This window comes from Neopelma chrysocephalum, unplaced genomic scaffold (genome assembly GCF_003984885.1).
Source record: "Neopelma chrysocephalum unplaced genomic scaffold, ASM398488v2 Primary Assembly neopelma1_119, whole genome shotgun sequence".
In the NCBI taxonomy this organism is placed as follows: Eukaryota; Metazoa; Chordata; class Aves; order Passeriformes; family Pipridae; genus Neopelma; species Neopelma chrysocephalum.
Window position 1 is genome coordinate 2,591,001 of NW_020897781.1, and position 13,952 is coordinate 2,604,952.

Here is a 13,952-nt window from a genome sequence, read left to right on the forward strand (position 1 = left end):
GATAAATGCTGGGTTTTACCAGGCCCGGGGGTTTAATTCGAGCCTCGGACGAAGCCCCCCCCTGAGGGGCAGGAAGGGGGGGGGCTCCGCCTGAGGGGCGCGCGCGGGGCCGCGCGCGGGGCCGTGGCGGTTACGCGCGGCCGTTGGCGGCGGCGCGCGGCGCGCTCGGGGCAGCGCTCGCAGCGCTGAGGGGGCCGCGCGACCCCTCCGGCCGCCCCCGCCCGGCCCTGCCCGCCCCGGCTCCCCCCGAACGCCGGGGCCCCGCTCCCGCCGCCCGGGCCCCGCCTCAGGGGGGGTACCAGGCCGCAGAGTTTGCCCGCAGCCTCCCCGCCGAGGCCGCGGGGCGGGGACAGGTGAAGGCCGTTTGTCGTGAGCAGCTGTGCTGGAGGGGGAGGGCGGGTCTCACCTTTTCGGGGGGGGAGACATGGTCAGGGTGTCAGGTACCCCGCCAGCGGCAGCTTGGTCCCCGCCCTGTTAACCTCGCGAATCAGTGTTAAGTGCAATTTTTTGTTGTTTTGTTTTGTTTTTCTTTTTTTAATGGATAGCACAATTCTTGAAGGTGGTGTGGTTTTCTGTTGAAGGGGACATTGGTAACTGATTAGGTTTGCTGTAGCCATGTCAGGATCAGCCCCCGAGGAGCCTCAGACCATTCCTCAGAGCCCAGCTAGTGCTCCTGACCCCGCTCCCGTTGCTGTCGGACCTGGAGGCTCAAGTGACAGTTCCTTTGGTGAGCAAAACCTTGGCTTCGCCACCCCCGAGGCCAGCCTGGTGGAGATGATGGACATTGAGTACACCCAGCTGCAGCACATACTTTGCTCGCACACGGAGGCCCAGAGTAGTGAAGGTGAAGTGGAAGCCAGGCTCAGCACTTTCTCCTCGCCTGGTCCCTCTGCAGACCCCCCTCTGCAGCAGCCCTCCCCCAGCACCAGTCAGGACGGGGGCTCGTCCAGCAGCTCTGGGAACCAGTCGGTCTGCCCAGTCACCTGCCAGTCAGGGTTACCTTGTGACAGCTATTGGCCAAGTTCTAACCCACACTTGGGCTATGCTGACTTGCAGGAGCTCAGAATGATGTTGCTTAGCGAGTCCAACCTCCCTCTGAACCAAAGAGAGAAAGCGCCCAACAGTAGCTCTGTAGAAGTCTCAGGATGCAGTGTAGTAAAAGCTAAACAGGGTGAAAATTTCTTGGGGGACAATAAAGAAAACATATTTGTTGAAAATTCGGCACTGGCACCAGAGCTTAGATCTAAACCTGCAGTCAGAGCTCGGTTGGAAGACAGATTCAACAGCAGCCCGACAGAAAACCCCAGATGTCAAGAACCCCAAGAATCTGGAGTAACTCTTAACAAGTGTGTTGCAATTACTTTATGTTGTTAAACTATGTATCGTATAGTTCAAAACTGATTTTCTAAGTGAAACCTAAGAACAGTACTTTTTTTTAATACACGAGAAGGATGGGTTGGGCTTTGTTAAACTGTGCCATCAAACGTGGATGCAACTCTGCTGAGCTCAGCTTAGGCCCCTCTGTGTATTGCATAAATGGTACAGCATGTAGTTCCAAAATTAATTACTTTACAGCTTTATTCTTGATAACATGTACTGTAAATAAAGGCGAGAGAACAATGCGTAGTTTTAATATGCAGCTTGCTAAAAGCAAAGTAGATTTTTGATCATAATAATAAGAGTGATTGATTAGTGTTACAATGTGGAGGCCTGACTATGGGGAAAACTTTGAGCAAAAATGTTGTTTTACAATCTAGCCCTGTAACCGTCTTAGTGTGCTGATAAATGTTTTATTGAGGTGTGAAATGAACTGTTATTGCACAGAATAAAATATCTTCTCAGCTGATTTTCCTTTTCTTTCTTTGGTCCCTGAAGTGGGCAATATGGCAATAACAGTGATTTCTGTTTACAGTAAATGCAACTGGTTTCTTGGTGATAGTTACTAGAAAGATGTGTAGCTGTACATTTTTCTGCACTCATTTTCAAGCAGTCAGCCTGGTATGTTTTCTGTTTGTTTGTTTTTGTTTTTAAGTTTAGTGACACTGATTCGCCAGCCCTCGGAAGTGGTGAGTGTTCCTCTTCACCAGCAAGGGAACAGGTGTGCTGCACTTGGGAAAAATAAGGCTGCACCTGCCACACATTCCTTGCCATTCACATACCCGTTCTTTACCATGAATGCATGTTCTGCTGCTGGAAGTGCTAATCCTTCCCAAGCACAGGTAACTCTACTCTACCAAGTTCAAATGCTGATAATATTAACTTCTTAGGTGTAAAATAATTGTGAAGGTTTGGGGTAAAGTGTGGCTTTGAATAGGGATGATCAGAATGATCTGTAATGCAATTCATTTAATAATCTTTTAAATATACTCAAGTCAGTTGTGTGGCATTTGTAATTTTTGTAATTAGTAATTACCTGCATCCCAAAAATGAGCAGTAGGCCATTAGATTTCTTTTTTTCTGGAGTTTATCCATTTATCATCGTTTTCATCTGTGCAAGACAAGAAGCAGCCACTTAGTAGCATTTTCTACAGTTCCTTTCTTTCTAATTTATTTTGATGATAAAGATATTTCGCCCTCCACAACTTACAGTAACCTCTGAAGCAAAAGGGATAGAATGGCACTCAGAAATGTCAGAGGTATCCCCAAAATTCATCAGTCTGTCAAAATCCCATGGTTATATGTGGAAGTATTTGGGATTTATTCTGGCTAAAGAAGTAACTTAAGAAGTTAACATGAACATATCAAAATAGATGGGTTTTGTTTCTTAGTTTTGGTTGTGGTTTTATTGTTTGTTTGTTTTTTTAATGTATATAGTTCTGTATTTTCTTTTTGATTTTTCACAGACCTGTGGAACATCTTGCACTATTTTGGAAGCTGCCAAACATCAAGACCTTGGGATACCCAAGACGTTCCCTTTCCTCTATCAGGAAGTTGAATCCACAAAACAGACAGTAGGTGCTATAAATAAAGCTTTGCCTGAGGAAGTTTGGATTAAAGTTGGAGGTAAATCATTTATCTTCTTTTCACTTAGCTTTCTCTTGGCCTTCAAATCTACATTTTGGTCCTGAATTTGTGTCTTTTCTGGAATGAATATGATTTTAGTGGATGTAGGAGGTGAGGGTTTTATGGCAGAGATGTGCTGTGGGCAACATGGGACTTGGATTTCTCCAGAAAAGTTCAACACCTGTTAGTTTAGCTGTACTTTCAAAATTGCTTAGCACTTCTAGCTTGAAGTGAGGAAACTCAAGGTTACAAAGTACCTTTGAAAATCTGGTTTCTTCAGAATCATAGAATCATTAAGGTTGGAAAAGACCTCCAAGATGATCAAGTCCAACCTTTGACCAAATACCACCAAACCACATGGCAAAGGGGCACATTTTGTGACCCCAGAGCTGATACAGCAGATCCAGTCAGTACCAAACTAAAGGACATTTTAAGGATTGCCCCAAGTGCTCACCAGGCATAGTCTCAGTGGGCTCTCTGAGAAAATAGAAGCTATGTGGATTTTGGAATAGCAAGCAGTGCCTTGGGGCTTCTGAAGGACTTGTAAGAGTCAATCTAGGCTGGCAATAAAGCTTCAAGGATTATTCCACAGAAATAAAACAACAAAAAACCCCCTCCACGATCACTATTTTCAGGTTAGTGGGAGGGTTACAAAAAGGTGGTTCTTTTCCTCTTTGTTTTTCCAATAAGACACCTTATGCAAGCAAGCCATAAACAGAAGTTGCAGCCGAATAAACCCATTGGATCCAAACATGGATCGCAAACCTCTCGGTGAAATTCGAAACGCCCGTGACAACAGCCAGGGCAGTGGAGCTGCCCAGGGCCCCTGGCAGTCAGCACAGCCTGGCTCCAGTGTGCAGGTCCCGAGTGGAACCCAGGATGGGAGCGCTCAGCGCAGGGAACGACACAACCGCCTGGAGAGAGACAGAAGGTAATTCTGTGAGCTGAGGCCTTGCAAAGCCTTTTGAAACCTTAATACTGTGATCATCCAGAGTAAATGTAGATGTGACGTGTTTCATGTTAGCTCCAAGAAAAAGCAAAGCAGGTGGTGAGGGTTTGGTGTTCCTTAGAGGGAAAATACATGTATGTTTCGTTATGGTTTCTTTGTTGTGTTTTTACTCTCTAAACAAACAAAGAGAGATTTCAAAACATTTCACCCATTCTATAAAGATAAGGTAACTTGTGTGTAGCATGACTGATACACAAAGCTCTTAGAAAACAAAAAGAAGTCTGTGGCTGGTAGTCTTCCTTTTGTTTTTGTTTCTCCCTTCCCTCTGGCCCTGGTTGATAACCTCCGATGTTTGCAGGCGCAGGATCCGGGTTTGTTGTGATGAGCTGAATCTCCTGGTTCCGTTCTGCACGATTGACACTGATAAGGCAACAACTTTGCAGTGGACAACTGCATTCCTGAAGTACATTCAGGAAAGGCACGGTGACTCTCTGAAGCAGGTTTGAAATCTGATTTCATTTTTGGTCTTGTGGAAAATGTGAAATGTTTTAAAGCTGTAGTGTATAATGTATATGGAATGCTTATTCTTGATGCTGTTTGTGAAGGATCCACTATAACCTTGAACCTTCCTTTAAATTTTTGGTTTTTTACTGGTTCAGTTCACTAGTGAGAAATGATAGGCTGTCCTCAGTCAAGGTTTTCAAATCGGATTTTGAAATCAATATTTTTTTCTTTTAGCTACCCCATTCCTGAGCGTGATCCTACTTGGAAAACAATATTAGAATTAAGGTCCTCTTCAGTCATTCCTCCCTTCCTTCCTTTTCTCTATTTTTTACCACTTTTACAGTCTTTAATTGTTTTTTATGAACTATTAGTTCAGGGATGGATTTACAGCTACCTGCCTGCACTATCTCAGAGTAGGTGAGTGTAAAGGGTTACATGTCCTATAAGAAGCTCCCATGCTCCACACCAGTAGTAATTCTGGCTCTGCCAAGAATTTTAAGACAGTACATAGAGTGTGTATTGGAAAAGCTGCTTGTCTAGATCCTGATATAGCCCCTCAGCACTTCCTACTGAAGGGTTTTATTTTTCAAAAACACTGATGAGACAAAAACATCCATCTCAAGTAAATTTCTACATTAAATGTAGTTGTTATTTATTCTTTGTATTTTGATTTTTTCAGGAATTTGAGACTGTGTTCTGTGGTAAAACAGGCAGGAGACTAAAAATAGGAAGACCAGACTCATGTGTAATGTGTCCAGCGCAGGAAAACCGCACAGCTATGGAGACCAAATAGTCAGACCTGACCACCTTGAATTGTGTGACAATGGTCCAAACTGTATTTTATTCTTTCCATTTACATGCTGAATATGAATTTTGACATGTAACTTGTAAATATATATAAATAGAGCTTTAAAGAAAATGTTCTTTATTGAAAATGGAAATGAAAGTTAACTACCAGCAGTGGAAACCAGTACCCGGTTCAAGAGGCTTTGGGACCAGAAGCTACAAGAAAGTATTTTTACCCTTTAGTTTTACAAAATTGGTTTGTCATCCTGCTTTAGGGTTTTATTTAATTTTTTGGGTTTGCTTTTTTTTTTAAAGATGATCCACTACAGTTAGGCAGAGTTGTAGACCATCCATCTGTCCTGTTATTTGAATGGCTAGATGGAAACATACTCTTCCACTGCGAAGAAAAACTAAAGTTACCATATTATAATGACCATTTTCCCATCAAAAATGTAAAGGTTATATTGGTTGTTTGAGCAAATGCTTAGTTTCTAAACTGTGCATATTATGAATTTTCCATTTGCACACATATTTAACATATTTGCCCCAAAGAGTATTATTTTTAATGTCTGTCGTACAACTGTCCAACAGGTTCTTGTATTGTTACTCTAAACCAAGAGTGGCATATTGTAAACAGTAGATATTTAAATGCACAAACTATTTTTATATTTAAAGAAAAATATGACACTTTGTTCATAGGCTTTGGCATGTAGGACAGAAATAGAACAGTGTGTGAGCTGAGAGTGGCTTTATTAATTTTTTTAAAATAGATGATGCTAGCAAGTTTTAAAGTATAAAAAGGTCTACCAAAATTAATACTGGTTTAAATCACGGATAAGGACAATTTTGCAGCAATTTATATCCAAACAATCCTAGTAAAACCAGTTCTGGAAAATGGAGTTCAGCTGAGTTAACTTGATGTGTAAATGACACAACATCACAAAGAAAAGGTTTAAAAAAAAAATCTCCTTTTATTTTTACAACAGTTCATACAGGTGGTTTTGGCTGGACTTTAGAAGAGCATCCTTTCTTACATGGGGTTCCATCACAATTACTGTGCAAATAGCTTAAGTAGAGGTCATGAAAACGCTGTTACTTCATTTCCTTTATTATCATATGGAAATATACAAAAATCCTTCCCTCAAAATTAAATATATACATTACACCTTTTGCGGAATTTGATTGCAAGAGGATTATTGTTTACTAGTCTTGGCAAATATTTGAGGTGCAATCTGAAAATTGCTAAGTGACAGCATATATGTAAGTGATGGTCATTACTTCGGCCAGAAAGTTAAGATATTAAAATACAGGATATTTAAATGCATGATTTCCACTGATAGAAGAGGAAGTTTGGTGCCTGAGTACCTTAACAACGTGTGTCTTTGTGCACAAACCTACAGAACTGAAATCAGTGGCAGTAGCACCAAGGGATTCAATTGAAAAGCCTCAAACTTTCATAGCAAGAAGCCGTGATCTGTAGTATATGGGGGGGGGTGATGGTAAAAAGGAACAATGCTTCCTCTTGCAGGACTCGAGCAAAGGGAGAAAGGAAAGGTGAGGTTGTTTAGCAGTAAAAATTCTGGAAAATAATTGGGGGGAAGGAAAAATACTCAAAAGCATCTTTTAATTAAAGTTTTCACCTGATGCTTTCTTTTTCATAGAACTGTGTCAAAGTCTCCACTTAACAGAACAGAAGGAGCATCTGTCCATTTAGCACTAGGAGGATTCTGTTTTCTTACAATGCACTGTTTATTTAAATATTCAGTCACTTCTTCACTTCTTGTACTGTTGGTTTATGATTTTTTGGAAATTGATGCTGCAACAGCTCCCATGCAAGCCGACGTGTCACAGATTCCTGGAGTTCCCTGAGCCCCAATAGTACCAGGAGTACCAGGATCCCCTGGCAGGCCGGGTTCACCCTGAGCCCCATCACGGCCGTTTTTAGTAATTCCAGGCACACCAGGTGGTCCTAAACAAGAAAGGGGGAAAGATTACATGAAGTATTTCCATCTCTTCTTTTTAAATTTTTTTTTATTTTATTTTTAATATATGTATATATGTGTTGCTTTTAGAGATCTTAATATACTTTGAATGTCTGTACATCACACTTGTTATGGCCTGTTGAGTACAAGGTGTTTTCAATAAATTTACCCTGAATCTGAAGTTCTGCATTTTTTTTATGCCTGAATAGTTTGGTCAAGGGATGTCCTGTCTGCGTGAGCTCACAGCTTACTTATTGTGACAGTACGTGTGGTCACAACTGTCCCTCCTTCCTTGTCACCAGCTTGTTCCCCAGTGGGAGGCTGTGGCCTTCAGCAGCTTCAATTCACTGCACCTCTTCAATTCAAGTTGTAATTAAAATTCTGAGTAACAGAAGAGTGGTGATGATAATCTACTGTCAGCTCTATGCAGAGCTGTCCCTAAGTTGGACTTGATGATCCTTGTGGGTCCCTTCCAACTCAGAACATTCTGTGATTCTTAAGCCTCTGCTTTAGTGATGGAATGTTAAATTATTTGCACAGCCTTACCTTGAAGTCCTTGATCGCCATCAGGCCCATCGATACCTTGACCAACAGGTCCTTTATCTCCCTTTTCACCAGTGTCACCTTGAATATAAACAGAGTTTCCACAGTGAGTTGTGCACTGGAGCCAAGGACAGGAAGTGGAGAGACCAAGAGGAGCTAAAAATCCTCAGGACATTACTTGGATCTCTGCTTACAGTGCACCCCCAAAGATGCAACCCCCCCCTCTAGAACTCCATGGAGGCCTGATCTCTTTCCCCCCACTGCTGAATTTAGTACAGTTTTGCAATTTATTTCAGTGGGCATTAAAGAGAAGCAGGTTGCTTTAGTCTTAACTTACCTCTGGGACCAGGATCTCCCAGCTCTCCTGTTGGCCCTCTGTATCCAGGGGGACCACGAGGACCAGGATGCCCAACGCTTCCCATTGCTCCGGGAGGACCCGGGGGCCCGGCTGGGCCAGGCCGACCCGTCATTCCAGGGGACAAGGGCTTCCTCAGATTAGCAGCTAACTGTGCAATTTGCTCTGAAAAACACAATGAAAAACTGCATGGCCAACACTTTCACTCTTTGCTTGAGCAGATCTTCCTGTCACTGCCACACACTTACTGCTTCTGGCAGAAGGAAACATTGAGTCTCCTCTCAGCCCACCTGTAGCTTTTTGGGGTTTATTATACTACACAGAGGGATTTTCATCATAAATCTGCAGGATTTGAAGCCTGTTTCCAAAACCACTTTAAATGACATCAAGTATTCTAAGAAATGATGCTTAAATAATTAAAACAAGTTTTCTAAAGCAAACTTTCAGAGTTTAACCTCATCCCAAATGGGGAATATAACCTCCAAATGCAGAACAGTAACTCTGAAGAAAGAAGGACACTCTGGGGGGCTCTGCTCCAAGGAGATGGGGTACACTGAGGAGAGAGAGGAGGTGGGAGCTGAAGTCCAGAATGACACAGGTTAGGGCAGGCAGACACTCTCACAGCCTGTGCTGGCACAATACTTGTGTCAAAGCTGCTTTCAGTGCACTTTGTCTGTTGCCAAGATAAATCATCGAAAAATACTAATTTTAGAACAATGAAAGACATCCCAGAAACAAGGTGACCTCCTGAATGATTTCCCTGCATTAAAGGTCAATGTATTTTTTCTTATCCGGACAGAAAACTAACAAATCTCAGGAGTTATCTTACGTTCAGGGTCTACTCATCTTCAGCTAAAATGGCAATTCAGTCAGTTTTCTCTCAGTGACACTCACCATTTATCATTTCCCCGCAGAGTTCTCTGATATGTTGTTCACTGGCCTCTTTGCCCTGCAATTAACAGAAGAATTTGTCCTTGTGCAAATCATGTTATCAATAATCATCCCCAGCAGAAGCTTCAGGACACAAAATACATTTCCAGCAGCTCAGGAAGAAGCACAGGATCCCACATGGAGAGGAGTGGGTTCTTTCCCCTCTTCAAAAGATGACAGCTTCAGTTCAGAACTCTGTCATACTAACGGCAGAGATTAATTTTAATGTTAGGCCAGATATTTAATCTGGGGCTTATTTGGCCTTACTTTTGCCTGATGAAACACAGGACCTTATTTTTTGAACATACATCCAAACCCCACGATCCATTTATTCACTTCACAGGCTCCCTGGCTGTGCCCTAGAAGCAGAGGACACTTACAGGAGGCCCAGGTTTTCCCGTGATGCCAGGAACACCCTGCACCCCCTGATGGCCCATGGGCCCCGGATGTCCTGGGATTCCTGGTGCTCCAGCTGTCCCATTAGGTCCTTGGGCACCTTTTGGACCAAGTTCTCCTCTTCTTCCTGGCTGTAACAAGACAAAAAAAAGCAAAAACCACTGAAAACTGAAGATATGAACCATTGTTTTCTCCTGGTCATTAGTTAAGCCTTTTGTCAGGTTTCCCTGACTGACCTGGCTGATATGTACAATTCTTACATCCTATGGGTGGTTTTACACATAAACAGGAGTCCTTACTGCAGCAAAATTATCAGACATATTCCAGTATTTTGAATGCTACAACCCCCTGTCATTTTCACAGTTCCTATAGCATGACTGTGAGGAAAACATTTTTCTACGGAATGGAATCAGAACTTAATTTATTGACATATATCATTGACAGATGCAATAGTCATGTTTACTTCCAAACCTTCTGGGGCATGAGCCCTCAGTGTCTGACACATACCTCTCCTTTTTGGCCAGGGGGACCAAATGGACCCTGTTAGAAAGAAAAGGGAAATAAGAAAGAATGACCCATTCAGAAAATGCACCTCTGAAGCCCAACCTCCCAAGCTGCAGGAAGCTGTACAAGGCTTGGGTTGCCTTCTCCTTTTCACAGCAGGGTTGGAGATCTTGGATGATTAATTCTGACTGACCATACTGATACATGGTTTTCTAAACCCATCTGTTATCTGAGGAATCAATCCTGCTGGACTTGAGGACACCTACCAGCTCTCCTTTGTCACCTGGGAGGCCATCGGCTCCAGCAATGCCCTGAAAGGGAGAGACCAGAGTTAACACTGCACCTGCTGGTGCACAAAGACAGTGTTGCTGACAATGAGGCTCACCCTGAGACTTGGGTAACCTCAGTGCCTAAGGGAGATGGGGTCTCTTTGCAGCTTATACAGCTGCTCCAGCAATAGGAAGTTCCCTCTTCCCAAGGCTGAACTCCACAGTAGGTGGCACAAGGACTGGGTGCCCCTTGTGACAGGCTGGGACTTGGCTGAAAGGCTGAATTCATACAGATGAGATCCCTGGCGGGGTGGCCACAAAAGACATCCAGAGGCTGTCCTCGAACAGTGAATCTAAATTTCAGGTTCCCCAGCTCTGTATGTGGGTTTGCAGCCACAGCCAAATGTTCAGTGTCCATGTTCTTTAGGCTTCCTGAGCAGAGTCACCTGCAGAACATCTTCATCCCACCCTTAAACTGCAGTGATCATCACTTGGTGAGCATCCTCCCTCTCCTCTCTGCCTGGGGACTGTAAAGTGAGAGTGGTTAAAGCTCTGGTGACATCCCTTTTCCCAGACAGGACGAGGAGCATCAATTTGCTGATCACCTCCCCTCAGCAGCAGCGGTGTGTGCAATTTGGACATCACTGGGGGTGACACAAATCACTGCAATCTGCTGCCATCGGCCCCACGGGCAGCACTGCCCCTGGGGAACACAGAGCTGGCTTATTACACAGCAATTAGAGCAGACAATGAGCTTGTTATGGTGACTCGCTGACTTTCCAGAGGAAGTCATTTAAAGACAAACAGAGATTAGGTTGGTCTTTCCCTTAGCAACAAAACGGAGACCACACAGACACTGACACTGGTAAACAAAACCAGCAAGGCTTGCTAGAAAAGCCTTGTTTTCTATAAAAACACGGTCATGCATTAATGAAAGCCATATATTTAATGAAAACTGGCTCAAAAGCTCATTGCTGAGATTAAACCGACTATGGAAGCTGAGCAGCAAAAAGTAAAATATTAAATTAGTCCATTAGTGTGCTAAGCTTTGAGTTTAGGACAAAATCTTCCTCATCAGCCACATAGAGTTCAAGGAAAAGCTGCACTTCTAAACTTAACTGAGGAGGAATGTGATGTGAGGAGCTCCTACACAGATGCCTCGTGGCTACAAAACACACAGCAAGGGTCTAGTGTTTTTATCACAGCATTTTCATGAGACTCCATTAGAACAGCCTACATCTGTGCCAACAGGGAAAATGGGACCAAAGAGAGTTTTGTTGGTGCCTGCTGCAGAATATTTTCATTTGAGGGAGAAAAAGCAGTTTGTACTGTTCTAAGGCTGTGCCTGAGGTTTGGGTTAAATGCCTCTGCTGACAACAGCACCAAAGTTATCACTTACCTGGTTACCTTTGGGACCAGGAACACCAATAGGACCCTGTGAATAAGAGAAAGAAGGCAAATGAGCTCAAACTGTTATTTTCCTGTGAATTCCTGGTGTAGTCAGACACTCACTTAGCAAGGGGTTGGATTTACTCACAGTATAAAATGGACAAGACCATTTTTGTACCATAATCCAGGCAACTTGAAAAATCCTTCCAACTTTACCTACCTGGCATTCACAGAGAGGACATGAGACATTTTCAGCCCTATTTGTGACTTTTCTGCTCCACGGAGCAGAGCCAACAAGGAGTTCAGGAAAACCCCAATTTTTTTTTTCTCTACTGCAAAATCTACATGGGAAATTCCATCATTTTACCCTTGAAAGAGGATTCCTACAGGACATTCATCCATCTGGCATCTGCAAACTGATCATTTTTTATTAACTAGATCTGGAGATGGCTCAGCAGAACAGAATCTTTGAGGAGGACAAACACATAGAACAAGGACATGTCATTTTGCTCAAATCCAGCACTAAGTTGAAAAAAGGGGGGGGTTTCTATTAAAGGAAAATAACTGTCAGCAAAACAGACAATAGAACATAGAAATGCAGAAGTGGCTACAGCTATTTATAACTCCCAATTTATGTTTGCTGGTGGCAAAGGCAATATATTCTTTTCTGAACGTTATCATCTAGATTTATACCTCTGGTTTCACAGAGTCCCAAGGCTCCATGAAAGTTTATGGCAATGAAACACAGTTCAGTCACCAAAGACCGTGCCCTGCCAGGAACACTCCCTGAAAGAGAAGCTTAGCCCAAAGGATTTTCATTCAAAACTGTGATTTACTGCAGTAGCAATTCCAAGGAGCAGGAACAAGTGACAGGAGTTTAGGACTGCCAGCTCCAAGCCCTCACGTGTGTGTCAGTTAAACACAACCAATGTTTTTGGCCAAGTATCACCAGATTATCTATATTATCACTAGATAGTGATGCCAGCACAGAGCTGAGAGGGGCATTGCCCCAGGTGCCTGCTGGCATCCAGAATCCTCCGGAAATCGATCCTAACAAAAACCCTAAGGAAAAATATTTGTCTATTGCTACCTCAGTCGGCAACAACAATTAAATTCTTCCCCTCCCCATATCCCACTCCAACAAGATGGTTCATATATTTAATCTCAATGCTATCTTAGATCTTACAGTCAAATGCACTAGATCTCTTGTATTTCTTATGCCAGCAAACACACAATGACATGCAGGTTTGTATTCCTGGCCACAGGCAGTCCAAGGACTGTGAAAAAGCCTGTCAGTACCTGTTAGCTTAGGCTTGAAGGGATTTTTTAATAGAAAAGCCACAGTTGATTTCAGGAGAGAGGGATGGTGTAATTGTATCAATCTCGTGTTTGCAGTTCTCTTTATACAGGTCAGGACCAGCAGTAAAGCAAACCCAGGGCAGATTTGCTTGGCTCTTCGTGTGTGTGTCCCAGCAGTGCCATCACCCCCAGCAGCAAAGCCCATTTTTTAAGGCTAAAAAAGCACATTCTGAGGTTTTAGGGTCTTCCCAACCCAAATCTCGTGGTGATTGCTGGCACAGCCCTCGCTGCTGTCACTGACACCAGTGGGACTGGATGGGCAGAGGGAGATTACTCTGAGCACCAGTCACATGTATGAGGGTGGAAAGTCTCCAGCATTATCCAAACCTGCTACACCCACTTTCCTGAAAGCTGCTAATGTGCTGGGGTGGCAAGAAACAAAAGAAACAATCACAGTTTGGAAAAGATCTTGAAGATCATCAACCCAGCATCAATTCATTCATCAACCCAGCACCACCACCACATTCACCACTAAACCATGTCCTCAAGTGCCACATCCACACGTTGTTTGAACACTTCCAGGGATGGTGATTCCATCACTTCCCTCAGCAGCTTGTTCCAATGCTTTACAACCCTTTCTGTGAAAAATATTTTCCTGATATCCAATCTAACCCTCCCCTGGCACAACTCGAGGCCATTTCCTCTCATTCTGAACAATCAACAGTTACATCTTAGAGCAACTGCGCTTGACTTTGGAGCCAGAAAAAAAATCTAGATCATTTTTTATTGCTTTAAGCATAACATTTTCCCTCTCTTTGCTCAGAGCAGCTCCCTGGATGCTCCGTGCAGGGGCCTCTTCCCCTCTGAACACACATATTTTCACTGCAGAGAAGCCCTGAATGCAGTCAGAGCCCCACAGCTCCACAATAACCCTCCTGTTTCACACTTCCAGCTCACAGTCACTCCAAGAGGCTTTTTTAAACCTGCCTGGAGCCAGCACAGAAGGGCCATTGTGGAACCCCCGTGGTCCTGCTGTGATTGCT

General features: G+C 43.5%; 2 protein-coding genes across 3 annotated transcripts in view; one reads left to right on the forward strand and one right to left on the reverse strand.

The window, feature by feature from the left end:
• Nucleotides 1–229: 229 nt before the first annotated feature.
• On the forward strand, nucleotides 230–7,405 carry TCFL5 (transcription factor like 5). Of its 2 annotated transcripts, none has more exons than XM_027697313.1 (7): nucleotides 230–353; nucleotides 614–1,346; nucleotides 2,033–2,219; nucleotides 2,844–3,003; nucleotides 3,694–3,934; nucleotides 4,311–4,452; nucleotides 5,136–7,405. In XM_027697313.1, the coding sequence occupies exons 2-7, from the start codon at nucleotides 616–618 to the stop codon at nucleotides 5,247–5,249; spliced, it is 1,575 nt and encodes a 524-aa protein (XP_027553114.1). In that variant the 5' UTR covers nucleotides 230–353; nucleotides 614–615; the 3' UTR covers nucleotides 5,250–7,405. The 2 variants fall into 2 exon arrangements, with proteins under 2 accessions (XP_027553114.1, XP_027553113.1); XM_027697312.1 differs by having other exon boundaries at nucleotides 247–353; nucleotides 582–1,346.
• Nucleotides 6,199–13,952, reverse strand: part of COL9A3 (collagen type IX alpha 3 chain) — a 35,197-nt gene continuing 27,443 nt past the window's right edge. Inside the window, exons 25-32 of the mRNA XM_027697323.1 lie at nucleotides 11,621–11,656; nucleotides 10,219–10,263; nucleotides 9,956–9,988; nucleotides 9,433–9,579; nucleotides 9,017–9,071; nucleotides 8,105–8,287; nucleotides 7,771–7,848; nucleotides 6,199–7,211 (exon numbers count right to left, since the gene is read on the reverse strand). Coding sequence (XP_027553124.1) covers nucleotides 7,036–7,211; nucleotides 7,771–7,848; nucleotides 8,105–8,287; nucleotides 9,017–9,071; nucleotides 9,433–9,579; nucleotides 9,956–9,988; nucleotides 10,219–10,263; nucleotides 11,621–11,656 — 753 coding nt within the window. The 3' untranslated portion in view covers nucleotides 6,199–7,035. The remainder of the gene's footprint in view (nucleotides 7,212–7,770; nucleotides 7,849–8,104; nucleotides 8,288–9,016; nucleotides 9,072–9,432; nucleotides 9,580–9,955; nucleotides 9,989–10,218; nucleotides 10,264–11,620; nucleotides 11,657–13,952) is intronic.